General features: G+C 43.0%; 1 protein-coding gene across 1 annotated transcript in view; it reads right to left on the bottom strand.

Annotated features, from left to right (window-relative positions):
* The window catches only part of LOC111234819 (cytosolic carboxypeptidase 1-like), a 78,056-nt gene that overhangs the window by 4,370 nt on the left and 47,893 nt on the right, over positions 1-25,793 (bottom strand). Inside the window, exons 10-12 of the mRNA XM_022762994.1 lie at positions 24,434-24,496; positions 23,990-24,103; positions 5,296-5,453 (exon numbers count right to left, since the gene is read on the bottom strand). Coding sequence (XP_022618715.1) covers positions 5,296-5,453; positions 23,990-24,103; positions 24,434-24,496 — 335 coding nt within the window. The remainder of the gene's footprint in view (positions 1-5,295; positions 5,454-23,989; positions 24,104-24,433; positions 24,497-25,793) is intronic.

Raw genomic sequence — 25,793 nt, 5'->3', positions numbered from 1 at the left:
GTTGTTTGGATTGAACTCAGTAAAAAGCAAACAGGAGCTTTTCTGTGTTACATTTTACGTGGAGATGTGGCAGAACTCTAGAGCTTCAAGCTGTGTTTGATTATAATTAAGATAGGGACATCCAGAAAACAGAAGAAGTGGTTGCTTCACTTTTGGTGATTGATGATAAAGTAATGGATAAACCTCATTGGCTGAAATTTCATGCATCACGCAGGATGCACCACAACCACTGACTAATCCGTCAGGATTTATGAATTGGTGGACTATGTCTAAGTCTGGCAAAGATGTGCGATACATTTTAGCAACTCTAATGCCCAATATAATGATTGATACTTTGACCGAGAAATGTGAATCTTTGGATTTTGGTAATGGTCTAATAGTAAGAGTAGCAACTTTGGATGAGAAATTTCCATGGTCAACAAAGACACATCAGAAGACTCATTTAGAAGAATTTTTTGATTGAAAATGCAACAGTGAGTCAAGATGTGACATGTGTGATGAATTGTAAAAAGCAGTCTGATGAGCAGGTTTCTGAATATGCAGAAAGGTTTCAGAAATGTTGGAAAGAGGAAGCTAAATTTGACATTTCAGATAAAGCTGATCCATTCTTTGTTTCAATGATGAATAATAGTTTAGGACCCCAAGAGGCATACACTTTAAAGTTGTCTGCTCCAGGTGTGTTTTCACTTAGCCCTGCAGAGTTAAAGAAAACAGAGTTAGATGCAATTGGACTATTTAAAAACTCAAATGCAAACCATTCAGTGTAATCCAACAATGGAGCAGATGAATGTGATTGCAGCAAAAGATAATGTGATAAGAGGCCACGGTCTTGGATATGATCAACAGCAATGGGATATGTCAGAGTATAGACCTGGTTTTGGACATCCCATTCAAAGAGGACGTGTTTATGGTAATAGGCCATATTGGAGGAGACAGACACACTCCTCAGATATGTGTAATTATTGTTGGAGGTTTGGTCGCTGGTCTAAAGATTGTGAAGAGAGGATCCCCACAGATAGAAAGACGAGAGGGAGAGAGAGAAAATCCAGTTTACGATTATAGTACTTCACCCCCTCCATTCCAAGCCCCAGTTCAGGCTGGACACACACCTGCTTCCTGCATGTGGAATGCAGGATATAACCCATAGGGAGACCGACAGAGGGACACAGATAGTTGTTAGTCATAATTAATGCAATGCAAGTGCATTTTTTTGATTCACCTATACAATTACCAAAATTTAATTTAAAGGTAGCAGGAAATCTTATTCCTTTTTTGATAGATACAGGATTTATTTGCATTCACATATTGTAATTGTCAATGGGGATTCAGAAGGTTGAGCATGGGATATGTTGCCAGTCCAACAATTTGCGCAGCTGCAGTACAAGCACAGTTGTCAAAATTGGTCTTGCCTGGTTCATCTGCATTACTACAGTATGTGGATGACATTTTGGTTGCATCACCAACACAAAAGAATTGCATCAAAGACTCTTGCCTTGCTGAGTCATCTGGCCACAGGTGGACATAGAGCATCACTTGCGAAGCTCCAGTTTTGTCAGGACTCTGTCCATTATCTGGGATATGTTCTGAAAGATGGTTGTCGGTATCTGTCACCTGAACAAATCAATGCAATAAAGGAGATTCGGAGGCCTAAGACAAAGAAGGAAATGCTTTCCTTCTTTGGACTTGTGAACTTTTGCCGCGCATGGTTACTGGAATATTCTACATATGAGGCTGTGTTACGTGCTGCTACACTGAAAGAGACTCCTCCAACTATTCAGTGGACTGAGGAAATGAGACATGCTTTTCATCACGTGAAATATATGCTGTGTTCTGCTCCAGCTCTGGGCCTGCCAGACTATAAGTTGACTTTGCATCTATATGTGGCAGAGGACGGAAATGTGGCTGTAGCTGTGTTGGTGCAGATGCATGGGGGGAGACCAAGACCAGTAGCTTATTATTCTAAAACGCTGCCATTAAATGTAAAAGGCATGGTCTCTTGTTTGCGTGCAGTGGCAGCAGCAGCAATAATGGTAGAAAAGGCGCAAACATGCCATCCCATGATTATTCACACTTCCCATGCAGTAAATATTATTTTGTTGAATATTACAACGCAACACATGACTAGTCAGAGATGTTGTAATTATGAACATATTTTGACAAGGACACAAAATCTCACCATTTCAACAGCAGCACATACAAGTACAGTTGTGCACTTGAAGGCATTACTTCAGGGTAAACAGGAAGATTGTGTGGATTGTATGGAGTTAATTAATTCAACATCCAGCACTACAACAAATTTGCAACAAACACCATTGGTATAGAAGGATATGGTTTTGTATTGTGATGGGTCATCAATGTGTCCAAATGATAAGACAATTTTGGCAGGTTATTCAGTTTTGAATGATGCAGGGAAATACATACAATACAAATACAGAGACTTGGTGTACCCTAAACTAGATCTGTCCTTCGTGCATGAATAAACCAGCCAAACTGAAATGTTGACTTGTTGGTCCGATTGTGTAAATTTTTTTCATCTTTCGGTCATGAGAAATCATATTTTCAAACATGTCATCAGTTTTCTTTTTGCCTTCTGAGAGATGCTCAGGTTTCTTTAAAACACAGATTCCTCCTGCCTTACAGGCTCCGTGACATCTTTTGCAGAAAGTGAACCACTGTTACAGGGTGCCACATCCCTGCGATCGGCCACAGACCCGACAGCCATGGCCCCAGAATGGGCTTCGGCAGCCACGCCAAAAGTGAGCGGCACCAGCTGCCATCCCAGCACCTGCAGAGCCGCCCGCAGTATTCTATCTTGTCAGGCTCTAAGTCTGACTGTGACCTGGTTGCTACTTGTTTCTGCTCCCAAGTGGCCATATGATATGATATGAACATGAACGAGTGTAATTTGTTCATGTGTTATATGCTTTACATTTCTGAGGGGAAATCATGCAGCAAACACTGTGGATCATTGGTTAGAGGATAATTTGCAGCCTGTATTTGGAAAGTTTGTTTAAACTTGACATTTCCAGTGAACACAGCTGACCATGTTCATCCCTTCATGGCCACTCTTCACCATCTTCTTATGGCTCCTTCCATCAGGATAATGCTCGATGTGACAAACTGCTTTCATCAACATGACAGTGAGTTCAGTGAACTTCAGTGCCAGTGTCCATAAATTGTATTTTTCTCGGCCTCTTGTCTCGACCATTCCTCATCAGCAGAGAGTGTGCGCAGCTGTATGAGCCCATACAGGTTGTGTTTATCTTCCCAGTGGTTTTGTTGCTCCAGATTTTTTCTCCTGACAACAACACACTCACTCTCTATATTCTGTATATCTGAAGTGAGTCCACATGTGAACCTGTTTTGTTCCTCTCCCTTCAATGTGTTGCCTCAGTAGTCCCCAACCACAAGGCCATGGACCAGTTCCGGGCCGTGGCATATTCCAGGCTGCAGAGAAAGGATGTATTATTTTTTTTTATTTTTTTTTAAATCGATAAAATTGTAGCGGACACTGGTGGACGCCAGTGACCGGACGTTCAAGATTTATGGTAAAGACACTGGGGCGCTCTGGAGGATATGGAGAGCCTCCCATGTCCACTTTCCCATCATCAAACTATCACTTGGATAGAACACAGGGACGAAATGAGTTCCCCTCACTAATAGACTAGCTTTTAAAGATACCATCAGAATTTATGGCTAGCTCATGGAACTCATCCTGAACCAACACTCCTGCAACAAATGGGAGACAACCACAACTCTCCCCCACAGACTCTTATTCGCACTCTCTTATTTGTACAACTCGTACTCTTACTTGTACTCTTAGTCTCTTACGTTTTGTCTTGCATACTAGCTCACGTGTTTCTAGCCTAAACTTTACTTTGTGCTTTGGTACCAACCTCGTGTTCTTTGTCTTCAAATTTTTCTCATACTTTTGTGCGCGATTTTTGTTTTACTATTTCAGCAAGCCAAGCCTTATAAATTGAATCACACACAGGTGTATATAAGCAATCTCGCCGTTTTCTTTTTCGATAACTTCACTTTTGTCTAGAAGATTTTGAAGGTTTTGTGTCGTTTGGCCAACACCAATTCCTTCCAACTTAGCTGGCAAAGTAAATTAAATACTAGAGCTTATTCCGTCGTCAACCTCCGGCCCTCCGGCTACACGCCTCACCAGGACCGGCTGACCAGATCTCGAGAGTGCCTACGGAAGAAAGTCTGCTGGCAGACTGCGCCGACGCTGACCCACCGAGACATTGGCAGAGCCCGTTCCCCTTGGCAACGGCCGTCATCTCTGAGAGAAACCCACTTGGAGCGTGGCGTCCCCGTCGCCTAGCAACCTAACTCCGGGGCTCCAGCCAGGATCTCAACAGCGCGCCGCAGCTCAAAGTAGGCAACTCCATCCTTTGCTCCGAACTGGGTTGATGTCGGAATAATCCTAGTTCCGACCTAATAAATTCCACCGTTACGAATAAATGCTTTACACATAATCAAATTCATTCTCTTTCACCATCGCCCAAATTACTGATAGTTAAGCTGATAGATATAGGTATTGTTAGTTATAGATTCATGTCAATTATCATTGTTCATTGTATTACTCCTGTGTTTAGTTAGTTAATAAATATTATCAACGTGACCCAGTCGTTGCCCTGTGTTTCTTTGAAGTGAAGATCGGAGATCCCTGTAATCGAGAAATCACCACTTTGGATGTGAGATTGATCAGAATAATCTTTATTTTAATCAAATTGTCCTCCCTGAGGACTGGTGCCCCATTCTTTAACGAGAGCTAACTTCAAATTGTGGTATTAACGCTACAAAATACAATTGCCTGATAATAGGCTGTTTAGAGCTGCCATGATTAGTTGCCATGCGGGCAGTCACTATTTCATGCCGCATATTTATTTTCTATTTGTCATTATTGCCTGCACTGCTCTGTCCTCTGCTCTCTGGGAGAGGCGGTGGAAGTGGTGGAAAATGAATGATTCTAAGTTGAGTACATATTTAAGTTTATATACCATTTGAACTTCTACCATAGTAACAGCATGAGATGTTTCAGTAAGGTGTGCAATTTTTATACATGTATTGGTCATAATAAAATATTTCACATTTATCAGTGCTACATGTGAACATTTCCTTTGTTTCCCAGCAGGTCTTGTCTGTCATGTGTTACCCTGACTCTGTACTGAGCCTTAACCTTCAACTGTTGAAGTAAAACCAACAGCTCTGGAGGATGATTCTCATCGCTTTGGCACCAGTGAGGGTATCTGGACAAAACTGCACGTCAGGATGGCATCTTACTTGTGAGACTTGTGGTCCAGGATGTTGTTGTGATCCAGGTCAATGTTGCTGATGAGCGTCCTGCTGTAAAGAGCCTTCATATCTTTGGTCACAGACAGCAGACTGTGGCAGAACTTCATCCCCATCTCCTGTAGCTCCCTGGTTCCTGTCTGCAGGCCCTGCACACACACCACAAAAAATAACTATAATCAAGAGAAGCTTACTCATACATTTAAACACATGGAGCGACTCACACACAGACTGTTTTTACTGTGTAAAGGAAATCAGACTGATTAATAACAAACCAATAGTTGTTTGTTACCCACATGTTGTGAAGACTCAGAGATGAGTGTTTGAAATCAGTTGCTGAAGCTGAAGGAGACTCATCCATCTCAGTCTGATCTACATTGTTTTACATGAGTCCTCGTTTGCCAAATCTACAGTGAGGTTCAAACACACTGGACATTTCCTTTAAGCTTCATTTATCCGATCACTTCAGCCCTGACTCACTGGAGACCTCTCATGTTAGGGTTTTAGGGTGAGGGGTGGATGCATTATGTCAACAATTGTCCTCACATAGATGGAAGTACAAGTGTGTGTGTGTGTGTCTGTGTGTGCGTATCCTCGTGTATTTGTGTAAATGTGCCTTTGATTCTTCCCTCTCCTGGTCTTCGTCCATTGAATGTGAAGTGATTCCTTTTTGTTCACTGCTTCAGTAACTTCAAAGATTTCTAAAGAGAGACATTCTGCATCATGGTTTAGATTTACAGCTTCCACTGATATACACTGGAAAATCTCAGTTTAGTACCTGAGATCAGCTTCTCTTTAAGCTTTCATCAGAGTCCCCACATACAAATAAATATCACTACAGGACAGTAGAGACTGTTGGTTTAGACAGGATGTGAACACTCTGTTAGTCACATGACCTTCTCCTGTCCCTCGTGTCCATTCTTCCATGTTGTGAACATTATCAGGACTTTGTGTCAAGGTTCAAAGTCCACTTGATGGATTTGACGTTTGCCGCTGTGCATCAGTAATCCGTGCATCTGGCAGACCCATCTGAAAAAATACAAACGCGCTGGAAGGAGGCAGCAACCAGATTTTGTGGCTGTTCAAACTGTCCCATATAATATGGGATCGTCCTGTATTTGAAAATAAAATGCTGCGTCCTGTATTGAATCAATACATCCTGTATTTTCGTTCATGTTATGTCCTCAAAGTGCTGTGAATAATGTAATGTCAACTAAAACCAAACCAGTTGCCACTTTTTTTTTTTTTTTACATAAAAAGGTGGCAACCCTACAGATGAGTATTATCTCTTTTTTTTTTTTTTTTTTAATATATTTTTTTGGGCTTTTTGTGCCTTTATTGACAGTGCAGTAGAGAGAGACAGGAAATGAGGGGGCAGAGAGAGGGGGATTGACATGCAGCTAAGGGCTTGTCCGATGTGGGACTCGAACCGTGGCCATCTGCAGCGAGGACTGTAGCCTCTACACATGGGGCGGATGCTCATCCAACTGAGTTACTCGACGCCCCGAGTATTATCTCTTTTACATCCAAGCACACCTAGCTTCTTGAAAGGTTTCCCTAAATTAATGTTACATCCCATCTTGTATGTTTTTTTTGCAGAAATGTCTCAAATCACAGATTATTTTAAAAAGAGTTCATGAGGGTGTAGACTTTGTAGCTACCACCCAGTGTACGCCACTGCATTGTTTAGTTAGGCTAGTGTACTTCCCAAGCTACACTACATGGTGTCTGCCAGCACAACACCACAGCCAACTACATTGTCTTCTTGTTCTAGACAACTTAACCTCCCTCTATTCCAGACACAGCAATGGAGAACTCCTGTGTAGAGCAGTTTATTTCTTCACAAGCACAAAGCCTGAAGCCTGGCTACCCAGAATTCATCAGCTGGTTAAATTCCAGTGAGTGCAGTAAAGAAATAGACTTCAGTCTTCAGTGACAGATGTGATGCTCGGACTGCATCTAAAGGCCCATTGTTAAGATGTTTGTTGTTGAACTCCCTCAGGCAAACCAGCCTTGCCCTTCAGAGCCAAGTAGCCCTAGAGGAGGAGGTACAATTGCTTAGAGCTCAAAATGCTCTTCTCCTCCATGAAGTTCAGGTAGCTAACAAGAAAGCCATGTGCTATTTAGGAGACCTGCACTCAGCAGAGCTAGACCTCTGCTCACACAAGGAGGAATTGTTAAGGATTAAATCAAAATGGCTTGCTCCATCACAGTAGATCAGTGCATGTGATTCTGGTTACTCTGATTCACACTCTTCCTTAATGACAGGTTGTGTTATGGTTTTGATTTTGTGATTTTTGATTTTGGTGTAATCCCGCTCCCTCTCAGCAGGTCGATGCAGAGAGGCGGGGCCGATCGACTCGGGAGCGAGGCTCATGAGGCACACCTGCCTTCCATCTGCAATTAAGTCCCTATTTAAACCCCTCACGCTCTGGCTCCTGTGCGGAACTATTGCATTCCCGCCCAAGCTCCTCGTGAAATCGCTTCCCAGTAGATCTTCCCCACTCTCGTGTATCTTAGTGTTTTTCTATTGCAGCCTTTTGCTAACAGAGCTTCCAGTGAGGTTTTGCAGTCCTGGCTCTTTATTTTCTAGCAATTTTGTAAGTCTAGTTTTTCCCCCCTTTTGGGTGATTTTCTGTTGATACTTTTGCCGTCGTGGATTTTAGTGTTTTTGTAGTTTATTTGGTTTTCCCCGTTTATTCCCCGCAAGGGTGTTTTTTGTTGTGTGTTTTTTGTTAAATAAATTCTTCTTTTTGAACGTCTCTGCATCTGGGTCCTGGTTCCGAGTTACCGCCGTAACAGGTTGACCCCACCTCCACTCAGAAGATGGGACCAATTCCCAACTGACCCTAAGATCCTTAAGAAGATGGGAATGAAGTCAGCTCCTCAAACTTCACTGACAGACAGAGGTAACAGCCACCTGATTTCCCATCTTCCTGAAATTGACACTGAAGAGACAGGTAGTCTATCCTGTAGAGGATATTCATGTTCCCATCAGCCACTGATGCATGATACTTCCACCTGTGCTCATCCTTCCAACAGGAGGACCAAAACTTTATAAGACTGTTCAGCCTCCTCTCTACGCTTCCATGAAAGTCATGACAGCTGCTCAGCTCCTGCCTCTTGTTCAGCTAGCTTAGTCCTGCCTTCACCAGAAGGGTGGAGTAGTGCCCCCGTCTTAAAGTGCTTGAGTTCATAGCTAAGGACACTGAAAAATTTGACCCAGACAACTTGGATCGTCACACTGATGATTATTTTAGGGAACGAGATCACAACCTAATTGACTTGCCCCATGCAACCCAAAGGGAGAAAGTTAAAGTTTTGTGGAATACCAGCTCTAAAGCTGTCCACAAGTGAGTCAGAAATGCGTACAAAGGGATCCATCAAGGACTGAAAGAAGAGCTTGGAGGGTGGTTAGTTAATACCGGCCCATTTGGGTAGGGCCTCCCAAATAAAGGTGGGCCTGCTGCAGCCACTACAGTCTGTCTCTCTTTGTTTGGTTTGTTGCATCTTACAACATACACTACACCATATTTTCACCCATCCACACACTGCTGACATGACTGATGACTTTCTTACTTACACACACCATTTGGTTGGTTACTTTGTTTATTCATGAGATAAATAAATAGTTTCTTGATCAAAGTGTCTGTGTTTGGCCTCCCTTTTTGTTGCCGGCCAAGAGCCAGTCGGTGACACAACGAAAGGGGGAAAACAACTGAGCCTGCCAGCTCAAACACCTTGGCGTCACACAGACCTGTCACCTTAAGAGATCACCCTCAGAACAGCTCAAAGAGGGGTGACAAAAGGCCACATAGGGACACTGAGCGTAACCGCCATGTCCATCAGCTGCGTAGAGATAGGCACTCCCACAATAGGAGCAGGAGAAGGCCTTACACAGAAATTCTGGACTGGGAGCATGGATCAGACAATGACCACGTCATCTCTGACCATGTCAACTCATACAGTGACAGTGCCACTGAATGCATGTCTGGCTACTTAGAGTGTTACAGCCTTATGCCAGAAGTCAGGAAAAATTTAAAGAATGAGAGCTCCAGAGTTTGCTTCTCAGAGTACTGACAGTAAGTAAGCTCAGAGTACCTTGTACTCTTGCTGTCAGATAGACTCACTGGGTTTGGCAGCGGCAGCAACCCAAATTCTGAGTCAATGCCGACACTACTGTTGTGTATGTTAACACACATACCTGTAGCATAACTCAGTTTTAGGGCCTGCATGCAGCTAACCTTCTCATTCTAACCTTGAATGTACCTGATGACCCCAAAGACATGTTAGTTATCACTGCTCATTAGTCTGTATAGCTAAATTAATACTTATCATAGGACTTAGGATGTTAAGCTTAGGGAGCTATTCACTGAGTCTGGTCCATTTTCTGTAGCACAAGTTTCTTGTGTTTACCTTAAATTCAAAGCTAGCCTAGCTAGTGACTGCTGTGAATAGGGCAGCTGACAACAAGGGAAAGACCATGTGACAGCCTGGATAGACAGCTGACAGGAGGCAAAGACCCCAAGGGTGCTGCCATGGGCTAGCAATCCATGGTAGCAGTGGCAAGGCCTAGCATCTTTGTCACAACCAGCATAAGCTACATCTAACATAAGGAAAATACCCCAAGGGTCAGCGAAAGCAGGGGTGGAAGATGACTCACAGGCAGACTATACGGCAACGGACACTGGAACGGACATGACTATTAGTTGGATATGCGACTCAGTGAAGGATAGGGGTACGGACCTATTCTCTAGGACTAGAACTGGGCAGAATAGTTCTCAGGGTGATGTGAGCGTAGCTGGAGAGAATAAAAATGTTAGGCTAGAGGGAAATAAGCTCCAGATTTGTCCTTGTGCCTGGCAGAAAGTAACATCAGTTAGAGGCCTTAGAATGCATCAGGGAAAAAAGAGATGTGTTGCAAAGGAAAGGCAGTGTGGCCACATCGATCGATACTTTTTAAGAAGTCAATCGAATAAGTTGGATGAAGTCCAGCGACAGGTAGAAAACTACAGTTCGAAGGATATCAATAACACAGCTACAGAGGGGGAAGAGGAGACTACAAGAGGGGATGCAGCTGAGACTGAGGTGAATAGGCCAGTCAGAGAGAGAAATATGGAGCAGAAAACTAGAGTTAAATGGCCAAGGGCAAATAGCAAGAAAGAATGGGAGTCAGTCAATAGAGATTTGTCAGTAATTTTAAACAGAATAGGAGGAAATCCAAGCAATAGACTAGAGAAGATGGGGGATATAATCTACTCCTATGATGCCGAAAGATTTGGGGTGCAAGACAGAAAGAGGGTTGAAAGAGCACAGGTAGTTAAGTCCAGACGGCAAAGGGAAATGGAGAAATTAGTTAAGGAAAAAAGACAATTAAGAAAGCAGTGGAAAAGGGGAACAGAGGAAGGGGGGGGGGATTAATGTGTTGCAAGAAGATTTGAGAGGCAGGCTAGCAGTACTTAGAAGGGCTGAATATCTTAGGAAAAAGAGAAAGAAGAAAGAGTATGTAAGAACAGCGTTTTACAGGGACCCTTTCAAGTTTGTTAAAGGATTGTTTAACCAGGAAAAGGGAGGGCAGCTTAAGGCAACAAAGTCAGAAGTAGAAAAGTATCTAAGAAGCATGTTTTAAGATTTTGAGCAGAATAGCCTCCTGTGACCCAGCAATTCATTTTTGTCCACTCTAGTGGACATTACGTTTTTGCTAACATCTCTCATACTATACATGTCACTCTATTAAGTCCTGTTGTTCCTTAAAGAGGACAACTGGGGCTTTAAAATGACACCACATGTGGGGGGTGTGACCTTGCCAACTTGCCTGTGCCTGTCTTTTCAAAATGGCCGCCATCCCAACAAGTACATTTTATGGAAAAAAGAAAGGTAAGCATGATATTCATAATTAAAACATTTTTTAATGTTATATTTCAATTGTTTCAAGTAAGTAAACATCTCGGGAATATTTGAGTGAGTTTTCAGAGCTGAGCTTATTTATTTTCATTTGAAAAACAGCTAATTTATAAATGTACTCTGTACTGGACGTCAGGACTTTGTACTTATGTTTGTCTCACATTTTTTCAGTAGACAGCTCTATGACGGAGGCAGAGAGGATTCTTAATAGAATCATTGAGGGAGATTCAGACATAGATCTATCAGAGGATGAGGGTCCAGTGAGAGAGCATGAGACAGGAGAGGGTGAAAGCTCAGATGAGGAGGACCCAGATGAGGTGGACCAAGACGCAGAGCCAGATGAAGTGTGCCGTCTTCCTCTGTGGGCCAAAACCAATATGTAGGGTTCTGAGGTTTTTAATCAGGGCAAAAATGGAAGGATAACCTACAGAGATGTGTTTTAGGAAATAGATCCCAACAGTTTATTTTTGAACCTAATGAAACAATTGTAGCGAACCCCAGCCGGAATGATGGTGAAGCGTACAGATGTTTTTGGAAGCCTTTATTTATGTTCGGCCATCATCCTTATTTTTTGAACACAAATTTCTCCTTACTTCTCCTTTCTTCCTTTACACCGTAAGAGCTAATGGACAGATAAATAAATGAAATCAGCTCTTACAACACAAATAAAAATAACCTGTATACCTTATGACCTTACATATAAAAATTAGTTTAAAATTTCACATAGCATAACATTTGCAATAAACAAAAAAAGGACTCAAAAGGCTTTTATAGCTCAACGGCACCACCATGAGGCTAAATAAAGGCTAATGTTAGCACGGTAACATATTAAACATTTCTCCGCAGTAAATATAAAACAAGAAGGCAAACATCTTCACTTAAACACATTAATTACATACAATACCTTGTTCCCAACTCCAGCTAGGCGCTTAAACGTCTGAATGTATCCTTATATAGAAGAGCTGTGTCTCGTGGCCGTACCGTCTACCGTATACCCAAAACTGACGTAAAGAAAACGATGGGTACCGCTACTTCCGCCCGAAGATCACCAAAATAAAGCATACAGGAAGTGAACACTTTATTAACAAAAACCCTCTTAAAGTTACTTACAACAATTGAGGAAAAACTTTTATTAGAAGGATGGACGTATGAAACAATTGCAAAAGTGTTCTCAAGTGAACTATCCCTTTAACATTTTTATAACATGTTAATGTGCTTAATTATTGAGTGTGTTTTGTCTTTCTCCTAAGGTTCATGCCTGTGTTGGAAGAATGCAGAATTACACCAGATGATACTGTCCTAAGCCGTAGAGACTGGAGCCCAATGCAGTACTTCCAGCAGTACATTGATGAGCAACTAATTCAGGATCTGTCTGTCTTCACCAACCAGCGCATGGTACAGGATTCAGGCTACAGCTTGAACACAACACCAGAAGAGATCAAGACCTTTTTAGGAATCTCAGTGTACATGGCATGCCTTGGATATCCAAGAATTAAAATATATTGGGCTGCCAAAACAAGAGTCCCGATTATAACTGACTCTATGACACAAGATCGTTTTTACAAGATCAGATCTTCGCTGAAAGTGGTCAATGATCTGGATGTGCCAGAAGATGAGAAGAAAAAGGATCTGCTTTGGAAAGTAAGACCACTCCTCAAGAGAGTGCTCCAAGGTTGCTTCATCCTACCCAGGCCAGCAAAGGTCTGCATTTACGAACAAATGGTTTCCTTCACAGGCCGGTGTCCAGTTCGTCAATACGTTCCTGGTAAACCAAATCCAACAGGATTAAAGGTATTTGTTCTTGCAACTCCAAGTGGCCTTGTGTTGGACTTTGAGAACACCTTTGTTCAAGACCAGCAAATGGGAATAGGTGCAAATGCAGTCCTGCGTTTGACTGAGACGGTTCCCAGAGGAACACTGGTGTACTTTGACTGGTATTTTACCACCATCAAGCTTCTGGAAGGTCTTCTGGAAAGGGGCCTTCCTGCTACGGGAACAATTCAGAAGAATCGAATTCCAAAAGAGTGCCACTTCACTGCTGACAAGGTCCTGAGCAAAAAAGGAAGAGGGTCATCAAAAATGATCGTACGGAGACCTCATGAAATTGCACTCACCAAGTGGGTGGACAACAAGCCTGTTGTCATGGTATCGACCGTCCATGGGATTGAGCCCCAGGACACCTGTTCCAGATGGTCAAAAAAAGAAAAAAAAGCAAGTTCAAGTCCCGAGACCTGCAGTGGTAGCGGAGTATAACAGCAACATGGGGGGGGTTGATATGTGTGAGCGCATGCTCAGCTTCTACAGAATGTCGGGTCGCACCAAGAAGTAGACTGTTCGTACCATGCTTCACTTCACTGATTTGGCCATAACCAACTCATGGATTCAATACCGACAAGACAGCCAGGCCCTGCAACGACCTGCAAAGAAAACCTCCCAATACCTGGAGTTCAAACTTCTCTTGGCTGAGGAACTGATATCCCAGGCACAGGCATGTCAACGGGATGAAACTGACTCAAGTGACGAAGAATTTTCTCCAGAAATCAAGAAAAGGAAGCCCCACCCAGATGAGAGCATAAGGAAATACGGTGCAATCCATTTGCCCCAAATGCTCAACATTCCAAATGCTTCCAGATGCAGAATGCCTGGATGCAAAAGCAAAACCTTTGTGAGATGCATAAAGTGCAACATGTTCCTCTGTGTCTCCAAAAAGTCAGAATGCTTCATGAAATACCATCAAGAGTCAAACGTCTAATGAAGAAATCACAAAAGGTTCAGGTGAAATGGTGAAGTTACAAAAAGAAAAATCTGCATTTGCTATTTGTTTTGTATTTGGTGTTGTATTTTACTTGATGATTCCAGTGGATCTTTCCATGTACATACTCTGCCGTTAAATGTTTCAAACTTGAGACAGATGAAATCCTGTTGTTCACTACAGTGGACATTTTGTAAAATTTGAATAAAATTAAGTTTTAAAATTTTTTTCTTTGCAATGTCTTTTTTACCACCCCAACACTTAATTTATGTAAAAAAAAAAAATAGTAATTAAAAAACATTTTTTTTCCTGGGTCTCAGGAGGATAGAGTAATAGGTCTTCCACCTGACATGCCACCAGTAGGAAAGATAGATCATGAGATGGATCTTAGACCACCCAGGTGGAAGGAGGTTGAGGAGGTAGTCAGGTGTGCAAAGGCTTCTTCGGCCCCAGGGCCAAATGGAGTCCCCTACCGGGTTTATAAAAGCGCACCTGATATCCTAAAGTTTTTGTGGAAGCAATTAAGAATAGTTTGGGAGAAACAGGTTATTCCCAGAGCATGGCGTAGGGCAGGAGGTGTTTTTATTCCAAAGGAGAAGGAATCCTCAGACCTGAGTCAGTTTCGAATGATCTCTCTCCTAAATGTAGAGGGGAAGATCTTCTTTAGCATAGTCGCACGGAGATTAGCTAGTTATTTAGAAAGGAATAGCTTAATAGATACTGCAGTACAGAAGGCAGGAATACCAGGTTTCGCAGGGTGTTTAGAGCACACTAGCATGATTTAGCATCAGATTCAGGCAGCCAAGACAGAGAAAAGAAACTTGCATGTCATACTTTTGGATTTAGAAAATGCGTTCGGTTCAGTGCCACATAGCCTTATTTGGGAGGCATTTGATTATTTTAGAGTGCCTGGAGTAGTGGTTAATTTAGTAAAGTCATATTTCCAGGATATTAGACTATGCTTAAGTACAGCAGGCTTTACAACAGGATGGCAGAGGCTAGAAATAGGCATTATGGCAGGGTGCATGATTTCTCCATTGGCATTCACAATGGCGATGGAGGTAATCATTAGAGCTTCTAAGTGGGTTGGAGTTGGAGAGAGGCGGCAGGATGGGATGCGCCTTACACCAATTAGGGCCTACATGGATGACATGACGTTGATAACTACAACGGTGCCATGTATGAAAAGAGTACTTGAGAGACTTAATAAAAACTTAAAGTGGGCTAGTATGAAAATCAAGCCTAGTAAGTCTAGAAGTATCTCAATAAGTAGAGGGAAGTTAAGTGATAGGAAGTTTGTAATAGACGAAGAGGAAATTCCAATAATTAGGGAAAAATCAGTAAAGAGTCTAGGTAGGTGGTACAAGGCAGACTTGAATGACGGAGAACAGGTAGTGCAGTTTCGGAAGGATGTTGCTGAGGGACTGGATAGAATAGATAAATCAGGGCTTCCAGGAAAGTGGAAGTTGTGGTGTTTGCAGTTCGGGTTATTTCCCAGGCTGATGTGGCCACTGTCTGTATATGAGATCCCATTATCTGCTGCAGAGAAAATGGAAAGATTACCGTATTTTCCTGACTATAAGCCGCTACTTTTTTCCTAGGTTTTGAACCATGCGGCTTATACAAAGGTGCAGCTATTCTGTGGATTTTTCTTCCACCGCTAGGGGCGCTCTAACCGGAATTAGAATCAAAAATAAGATAGACGAAAAATCAATGCAAAGAAGAATATGCTACTTTTCCTTTAGCAGATAGAACGCGGACGATAAATTTCCAACTGGTAATTATTTTCAAATCCTCGCCTGTCATCATGGAACCCACACGAAGAAGTTCGTATGATGCAAGTTTTAAGTTGAAGGCCATCGATCTTGCTATCCAGGAAGGAAACCGCGCTGCTGCACGCAAGCTTAGAATCAATGAATCTATGGTGAGACGTTGGAGGTGGCAGCGGGAAGAGCTCATGCAATGCCAAAAGTTGAGAAAAGCTTTCAGAGGACATAAAAGCAGGTGGCCTGAACTTGAAAATGTCCTGGTGGACTGGGTGAACACACAGAGCAGGTGGCCGAGGTGTATCCACTGTACAGATCCGACTGAAAACTAAAACAATCACCCGCGAAATGAATATTGAAGATTTCAAAGCTGGGCCGTCATGGTGTTTCAGATTTATGAGACGTAAAAACCTGTCCATCAGGGCACGGACCACTCTCTGTCAGCAACTCCCTCCTGACTATCAGGAAAAAGTTGAAAACTTCCACAAATTCGTTGAAACAAAGATACAAGAACACTCCATCGTACCAGACGACATCATAAATATGGATGAAGTACCTTTGACGTTTGATCTGCCTCTGACCAGGACTGTTAATAAGACAGGCGCATCATCCGTGTTGTTGAAAACAACAGGTCACGAGAGGACGCACTTCACCTGCGTTCTGGGATGTACGGCATCCGGGCAAAAACTTCCACCACTGGTGATTTTTAAGCGCATAACTATGCCTCCCGAAAGGCATAGTGGTCAAAGTTAACACCAAAAGGTGGATGATGGAAGGCCTAATGAAGGAATGGTTAATGGAGTGCTACGGCAAGCGCCCAGGAGGATTTTTTCACCGGAAAAAGCACTGCTTGTTTTGGATAGCATGAGGGCCCACATCACAGATTCTGTGAAAGCAGCGATCAAGAAAACAAACTCCATTCCAGCTGTGATTCCTGGAGGTACAACAAAGTATTTGCAGCCACTTGACATCAGTGTGAATCGGGCATTTAAAGCTGCACTCCGGGTTGAGTGGGAGGCTTGGATGACAAGTGGTGAGAAGTCATTCACAAAAACTGGCCGCATGCGAAAAGCATCCTTTTCTGATGTCTGTCAGTGGATCCTAACAGCGTGGAGTGCTGTGAAAAAATCCACCATCACCAACGGGTTCCGAAAGGCTGGACTGCTACGCGAAGAGAGCGGCGCACCTTCAGAGTCATCTTCACCGGAGGATGACAGTGACACGGAGAGCGAGACTGATGCAGACAGATGTGACGAAGCGCTTCTGAGGCTGTTCAACTCCGACACTGAAGAAGACGACTTCATGGGTTTCAGCGAAGATGATTAAAGTGACTTGTGGTTTCAAACACAGGAGAAATGAAGGTAAATAAATGCCGTTTTTTTTCTCTTGGTTCTGTTCCGTTTTAATCAGCAAAGTTGCTGCCGTGTTAAAAGGCACTGTTCGGAAAGAATCTGTTCAGGTACATACATGTACATTTACAGTTCAAAATCGTTCTGTACATGCAGTAAATATCTAATTTTTCAACATAGATATCTGCGGCTTATAGCCCGGTGCGGCTTGTATATCTCTTTTTTTTAGAAATAGAGCGGATGCGGCTTATATACAGGTGCGCTCTATAGTCCGGAAAATACGGTAGTTAGCTTTTACATTAGGAAGTGGCTAGGTGTTCCTAGATAACAGTAACTAGTCTAGTGGAGGAGTTTAAATGTACCAAGGTTAGGACAGAGCTCCTGTTATCTGAGAGTAAAGATGTGGTAGTCAGTAAGGTGGTTCCAAACCCAATCAACGGGAGAAAGTGGAATCCAAGAATGGCAGTGCAGGAGGCGGAATCAACGCTCAGGCATACAGAGATTGTGGGTAATGTCCAAATAGGCCGGGGAGGCTTGGGGCTTGGCCCAGGCAAACCGGTGTGGAGTAGAGCAGGTCCCAAGGAAAAGAAAAAGCTAGTTGTGGAGCAGGTTCGTAGACAGGAGGAAATATTAAGGGGTGCAAAGGCAGTGGCCCAGGCTAAGCAGGGACAGTGGGTGAATTGGGAAGGTGTAGACAAGAAAAAGCTTAGCTGGAAAGAGCTGTGGAGTATGGAGGAAAATAATATTAGATTTTTGATAGGGGCAACTTATTATGTATTGCCAACTCCCCAGAACCTAAAACTCTGGGTAAATGGAGACCCGTTATGTTCATTGTGTTCAGGTACTGCAACTTTAAAGCACATTTTGTCAGGCTGTAAGGTTAGTCTGTCGCAAGGCCGGTATACGTGGCGACATAACCAGGTTTTAAAAAGCTTAGTTGCAGGAATTGAAGATTTACGGAGGCAGGCAAATTTAGGAGGGCCTAAAATAAAGAGAGTTGCAATCAAGTTTGTTCAAGAGGCAGAGAAAGTTGGTAAGACAACAAGGAGGCAAGGCAGCTTAGAGGATGCTTGTGATTGGGAAATGCAGGTAGATTTAGGAGGAAAGCTTGTTGTTCCCCAGGATATAGCCAGTATAAAGCTAAGGCCTGACATAGTCTTGTCTTCTAGGAGTAGAATGAAAGTATATTTCATAGAGCTGACTGTTCCGTGGGAGGCTTCAGTTGAAGAAGCATATGAAAGGAAAAAGCTCAGGTATGTAGAGTTAGGGGCAGAAGCAGATCAGCAAGGATGGAAAGTTAGGATTTGTCCAGTGGAAGTAGGATGTAGAGGATTTGTAGCAAGGTCTGTTGTTTCTTTGGTGAGGGAGTTAGGAGGAAGTGGACAGAGTGTGAGGAAAATAGTAAAGGACATGTCAGATGAGGCAGCAAGATCCAGTCAGTGGATTTGGATGAGAAGAAGTAATGGTAGCTGGGGGCCCAGCAGGGGGAGCACTTAGAATAGACAGACTCTTAGGAGAAGCAAGGAAGAAATCCAGGAAGAGGAAGTGTTTTTAAGTAGGGGTGTGGCCTGTGTTAGCCTCTTTGAGACCATGCGGTTAGTTCAGGTGAGGTGGCCTGTATTGCTTGTTTGCATTGTTTGAATTGGTTTGTAGTTTGCTTATTGCTTTTGTCTTTGGCTGTTTAGGTGAGTTTGTTTATTTTAGGTGAGTTGTTGGAGAGTAGGGGAGTAGGTGTGTGTGTGTGTGGGGGGGGGGTTAGAGCACAGCCCAATCAGCCCAAAAAGGCACCTCTCCCTGACTCTACCTCCCTCATTGTCTTGGAGAGTGGGGGAGTAGGGGGGGGTAGAGCACAGCCTAATCCGGCGGGGGAGAGTATAGCTCAAAAAGGCATCTCTCCTTGACTCTACCTCCCTCATTCAAAATGGCCACTTTCTCCAACTGGTTAGGGGAGTTTGTTTGCTGAATCTGCTAGTGTGTTTTGTCTGAGTTGATGATGTTGTTTGTGGTAGCATAGGCAAGATAAAGGAGAAAATAGTCGTGGTGTGAGGAGCAGTGATGGCTGGCATTAGGGGAGTGACTCTGGGACGCCAGTGATCACTGTCTAGCCTCCTGGAGGTGTGGTGGGACCAACTAGACAAAACACTGGTGAAAGGAGGTTCCCACCTGATGACCCCAAAGACATGTTAGTTATCACTGCTCATTAGTCTGTATAGCTAAATTAATACTTATCATAGGATTTAGGATGTTAAGCTTAGGGAGCTATTCACTGAGTCTGGTCCATTTTCTGTAGCACAAGTTTCTTGTGTTTACCTTAAATTGGAACCTTTATACTACATGAGCTAAGGCACAAAAGAAACTCACACCTTCCCTCCCCCACACACCAGGTGTTTTCAGCAGCCATTTTGAGGAGTTTATTTGTTTACTACCATCTTGTTTTTAGTTTTTCGTCTTCATGCTATGTGGTCACAGCGACCATTTTGAATTGGCCATATTGCCTTGTCCCCTCAGACACACACTCACACAAACACACACGCAGACACGTATATACTTAGATTAGATATTGTGTGCTTTACTTTGTTACATTGTAAATTAATGACTTTTAGTATAAATACTGGTGTGTTCAAAGTTGCAGATGTGAATATTGCCTCTATGAACTTCGATCCTTCAACTGTCACTTACTTTTGATTGTGTTATTTTGCTTGTAGTTATTAAATTAATTATTTATCAGAGTCACAGATTAATAGTAAAAATTTTAGACTTAATATGTCTATCCACGCCTATTTTAGGTGGGTGCCGCATGGACTTTAGTTCATTCTCCACTTCCTTTGGCTGAGGTGTTCTGCAGCCTGATGGCAGTGGGAACAACGGATCTCCTGAACCTCTCTGTTCTGCAGCGCAGTGAGATGAGATGTTTGCTGCAGTTGTAGCCGCTTCTCTGTCCTGCCAGAATGTTGTGGAGAAGATGGTAGGTATTGTCCAACATTGCCTCCATCTTACATTGCATGCGTCTCTCCACAACAGTCCTGAGTGAGTCCAGCCTCCTGACAAGCATAGACCCAGCCTTTTTTACCAGCTTGTCTAGTCTTTTTGTGTTCATGTCTGACATGTTCTGCCCCAGCAGAGTGCAGTATAAAAAAGTACACTGGCCACCACTGACTGATAAAACATGTGCAGCATTTCGCTACAAACATCAAAGGACCTGAGCCTCCTGAATAATATGAGCCAGCTCTGCCCCTTTTGTTAGATTGCATCCGTGTTCAGGGACCAGTCCAGTTTACTGTCCAGGTGCACACCTAGGTATTTATAAGTATGCACCACCTCAATGTCCTTCCCTCAAATGTTGACTGGCTGGGCCTAAACCCCCGAAAGTCGATGACCATCTCATTGGTCTTGGAGGTGTTCAGAAGGAGGCAGTTTTTGTCACTCCATTTACTGAAGGCCATCGTCAGATCCCTGTACTCCTCTTCCTGCCCGTTTCTGATACACACCACAACAGCTGTCATCTGAGTATTTCTGGATGTGGCAGGACTCAGAGTATTTAAAGTCCACTGTATACAGGGTGAAAAGAAACAGAGCCAGAACAGTCCCCTGTGGAGCCCCTGTGCTGATCATCACTGTCCCTGAGACACAGTTACCCAACCTGATGTACTGTGGTCGTCTTGTCAGGTAATCCACAATCCAGGACATGAAGCAGGGATCCACCCCCATGCCTTCCAGCTTGTCTTTAAGAATGGGGGGGTTGGATGGTGTTAAATGCACTAGAGAAATCAAAGAACATGATCCTCATGTAACCATCTGGCTCATCCAAGTAAGAATGGGCCCGGTGGAGCATGTAAAGGACGGCATCATCCACTCCAATATGTTCTTTGTAGGCTAACTGTAGGGGGTCTAGTGCATGTTCAACCTGTGGCTTCAGAAGGTGGAGAAGCAGCCGCTCCAGGGTCTTCATGATGTGTGATGTGAGGGCCACCAGTCTGTAGTCATTTATCTCAGCTGGTCATCCTACTTTAGGGACCAGAACAAGTTTGATGTTTTCCATAGGACTGGGACCCTCGCTGTTTGTAAACTTAAGTTGAAGATCCTCTGGAGAGGCTCAGCCTCATCTGCTCTGCTGTAATGGACAGGAGACTTGACCCCAGTGTGGAGAGAGTTGCAGCTGCAGTGTCAGGTTGTGAAGGAGATGCCTGAGGGGAAGCTGCAGCTGAAGCAGTGGGAGAGAGAACATGTGAGGCTGTTTCAAACCTATTGTAAAACAGGCTGAACTCACCTGATGATGCCTGGCGTTTCTTCTCTTTATAGGCAGTGATGGTCCTCATCCCCTTCCACACCAGGGGCAGATCCAGAGTATTTTCATGTAGGTGGCACAGGGGGTAACAACAGTTAAACTTGGGGGGCCACCTAAGATAGAAAATAAAGGTCGCCACAGACTTCTCTCTTCACTATTTAGTCTACTAAGTGAATACAATTACTTTTCTTAGATTGTAGTCGAACAGTGTATTTCTGTCTTCATCTTGCTTTTGTTGGCTATATTACCTCTTTCCCCTTGTAACGAAGGTGAATACGTTTTCCTTTTCCACTGTAGACATTAAAATTCTGATTAACTTGTCCCCTTGTTAATCTTCTCATTAACATCTGGCTCTTCTGTGGATGCAAGGTATTGTGCAAGAATGACAGTTTACAGCCCTGTCAATTATCACATATATTACTATAATATAGTATTTATTACAATATTTTTGAAAATTATAACCCATACTTTGCATAATAAACAAGTAGTCTAACGCAGGATAAACAGCACAGTGAAATTGAAAGCAATATCATAAACTCTTAATCAGTAACCATGTCAGTGTTCTACACACTGAATACTATCCTACCTACCCACTATTCCACTAACTTAGCTAACTTAAGTTAAACCAGGTGGATTAAGCTAACCACATGTCTATCAAGTTGTTTAAGATCAGTTTCAGAACGAAACACATTTTATCGGTAGACTGCAAAACATTGTTGTGGCAATTCTAAAGAGCTCAAATATAACGTTACACTTCTTACCTCAACTCTGGTGCATATTGCTGCACTGATGCTGTAAACAGGAAGATGAAAGTCCGTGACTAAGTGGTGAAGTTACAGCATTTAGTTGGCAGCACCATTTCCTGTACATGTATTTTAAAACAAAAGCACCAATCCTTTACTTTCAGTTCAAGTCCAGGTTTAAGTTTTATTTCTGTTTTATCATACAAGGGCAAGTGGCAAGGAGCTTTACACAAACATTTACATCACTAAGTGCCAATGACAATTGGGGGGCACACGGGGTGACCAAACAGATTACAGGGGACACAACAACACCTCTCTGGTCTCTGGTGTTGTTGTGCTGCAGCTTCCTCTCTACTTTCTTTTTGTAATCCTCCTTTGCCTGCTTTAATCTCTTCTTCAGCTCATGTTGCACACACCTGAGCTTCTCCCTGTCTCCATCCCTGAAGGCCTTTTTCTGGTTGAGGAGGGTCTTGATGTTACTGATGATCCAGGGTTTGTTGTTTGGAAAGCAGTGTATAGTCCTTGCTGGTATTACAGTGTCCATACAGAAGTTAAGTCTGTGGTACATTCAACCATTCTATTAAGGTCAGGGTCCTTGCTTTTATCATTTTCCTGTGACTCCTACAGTAGATTCCAATCTGTGCACTCAAAACAGTCTTTTAAAGACTCACTGGCCTCCGGGGTCAAGTTCCTGAATCAGCAGGTGGTTGTAGCCTGCCTCAGTACACAGGGCTTGTATAAAGTCTGAAGCAAAAACAGATTATGATCTGATCTGCCAAGTGGTGGTAGAGCTGAAGCAGTGTAGGCCCTGCTTGACTTTTGCATAGATTTTGCAGAGATCAAGTGTCTTATTTTCCCTTGTGGGACAGTCAACACACTGAGTGAAGCCAATCAGGTTAGAGGTCAACTGCATCAGGGTGCTGGGTCTGTACTCTCGCAACAGTCTCGTGAATGACGTCACACGCGACTGACGGCTCTGCTCATGTTTGAATGTAAACAACAATGGTGACAATGTGTGAGAACTACCTCGGTACATAGTATGGTCTAAGAACAACAGCCAACAGTTCAATATCCCGACAGCAGATCTTCTCTTTCACTGTGATGTGACCGGGGTTGCACAATCTATTGTTCACAAGCAGAACCAGTCCTCCTTTATTCTTCCCACTTGCTCCGGCGTCTCTGTCCACTCGTACTGCAGTGAAGCTGGGTAAATCCACACAACAGTCGCGAGTGTTGTCGTTTAACCAGGTCTCTGTGAAACACATGAGACTACACTCACGATATGCTCGCGTGTTCTTCACAAGTGCCTCCAGTTTGTCACACTTGTTAGCCAGGGAGTTGACATTTCCCATGAGGATCGATGGTAGAAAAGGCTTATATCTCCATCATTTAGTACATTCACTCCAAATGTAAAGTCCTGTTTTATTCTGAACTTCATTTATTGGGACTAGAGTCTTAATGAGGCTCCACAGGCTCTAACACTGTGATTAGTAAATATTAAAATAGTATGAAGCAGTTACAGAATGACTCACAATAAATAATGACAAATGATGCTGAAAGAAACATTGACAAACAAACACATTATTTTTGTTTATGAATTGTAAAATTGTTATGGCTGTGTAAACATTAAAACTTATACTGATGATAATGAATGAAGCTCTGTGAAGTTGGTTATGTCTCACCTAACTTAACTTGGACCGCGCTGGAAAACCATGTGTTCACATGGTCAAAGGAATGTGCGAGGTGACACATCCTATCTTCATAAATACTCATGTGCAGGAAAAGGTGTACGCATGTTTTCTGTGCGTACACATCATTTATGCATCTGGCCCCTGATGTCTATGGGCCTACTTCACACAGTCTCGCACGCTTACACACACACACACCTTGTATATCCCCTGGTCACAGCCATTGTAAGTGCTCTCCATTGTGTAACTCCTGAGCACACCCATCTCCCTCCAGACCACCACCCTGGCTGTGGCAGAGCGAGACTTCTCCACCTGAGGATGGAGACAGCTCAGATATGACATCACATCATATCTACTGTCAACAAATGAATGAAGGCCACATCATATCAGTAATACTACAGTATCATAATGATGATAATGGTGGTGATGATGAGACTCATGATAAGACTGAGGGAGGAGGTAATGATGAAGATAAGGTGATGGGTAGTGGTAGCGATGATGAGAATAATGATGATAAACCTAACAAAAACTATAATGGCAAATATACTGGTTATGAAAACAAAGTCAATAAATTTAGACTATGTGTGATAATGATTAATTAATGAAAGGAATAATCATGATTATTATAATTATTGTTGATACCAAATAGTTGCAGCTGTTGAATGAAAAAGCCGGAGCGATACGATCCAGGGTCTTCGGTATGGTCTAGAGAGAGAGAGAGACAGACAGAGAGAGAGAGAGAGAGAGAGAGATTTTTCAAACCACTTATTTGCTCAATAACAAATTTTTAAGAAATAAATAAAACAAAACTCCAAAATAAATTTAATAAATTAAACTGTACTCATTTCCAATTTTCCTCTCCTGTTGTACCTGTAGCCCAGAATGAACATTTGTTGTGAGAAAACCTTGTCATACAAACCAAACATCTGAAACAAAAACCGAAACAGAGACAAGAGTTGACCACACTCTAAATAAACAATGAAAAACAGTCTCTCCCTGTGTACAGAAGGGACAGGTATCAGCAACATTTGGATTAATCACAGAAACAAAATCATTCACAGCAACAACACCATGCAGAACCCTCCACTGTAAATCACCAACCCTCTGTTAATGGTGGTTTGTACAGAGCACTCCACTCAGGTCTGTGAGCCTCTGTCAAGGACAGATGAGTCCTCCAGGGAGTGTCAACTTGACCTTTTAGTTTGTTCTGATTTAAAAGTTTTACTAGTAAGTAGTACATTGTTTTTCCAACCATGCTACTCAGTTTGTAATCAGCAACATTCAACTTCAACAACAAACCATCACATGTAAAAACAGGAACAATGTTCACATCTGGAAGAGGATCAATAACATCACGCTGAATCAGTCCATTACAATAAGCAGCCGTCAGTAACAGTTCAGAGGGAGTTAGCTGCTGTTTCCAGCCTCTCAGTAGGAGACTGATCACTCTGACTGACCTGATCCCCAAACGTGAGGCCAGATCTGGTCCGTTATCTTGGCCTCACACAGTTTCTGAAGCAGGGGTGGCCCGGCTTCACACCGGAGACAAGTCCCGTGAACCACTGGCTCTTTAAGAAGCCAGAACAAAGAAACATCGTTCTTTGGTCGCTCCTTACAGAACATTCCCCAGACTTTGAAAAGTCCTTTATAAAAACATGGAAGGTTGTCCAACTTACATCCATTTAGATCCATTAAAAACAACAACTCAGCCGGACCCAGCCCACCACACCGCTCAAGTATGGCTCGAGCTACAGGTCTCCAAAGCAGGTCAGCAGGTCCAGTCAGGAATCTTTGGATAAACTGGAGCCTGAAAGCAGCCCCCCTGTTTGCCAAGTGGACGAGACCATGTCCCCGTTCCTCCTTGGGCAGAAAGAGGTCACTCCATGGGACCCAGTGCAGATGGTCCCAAAAGAAATCCACCATGACAGCCTGCACTCTGGACAGCAGGTTTACAGGAGGGAGCGCCAGCTGGTGCCACAACATAGAGGACACAAGGTTGTTG

Source organism: Seriola dumerili, unplaced genomic scaffold, assembly GCF_002260705.1.
Source record: "Seriola dumerili isolate Sdu_G_001 unplaced genomic scaffold, Sdu_1.0 BDQW01000465.1, whole genome shotgun sequence".
Lineage (NCBI taxonomy): Eukaryota > Metazoa > Chordata > Actinopteri > Carangiformes > Carangidae > Seriola > Seriola dumerili.
Note: the sequence above shows the minus strand (reverse complement) of the source record. Positions and strands in the feature narration are given on the sequence as shown.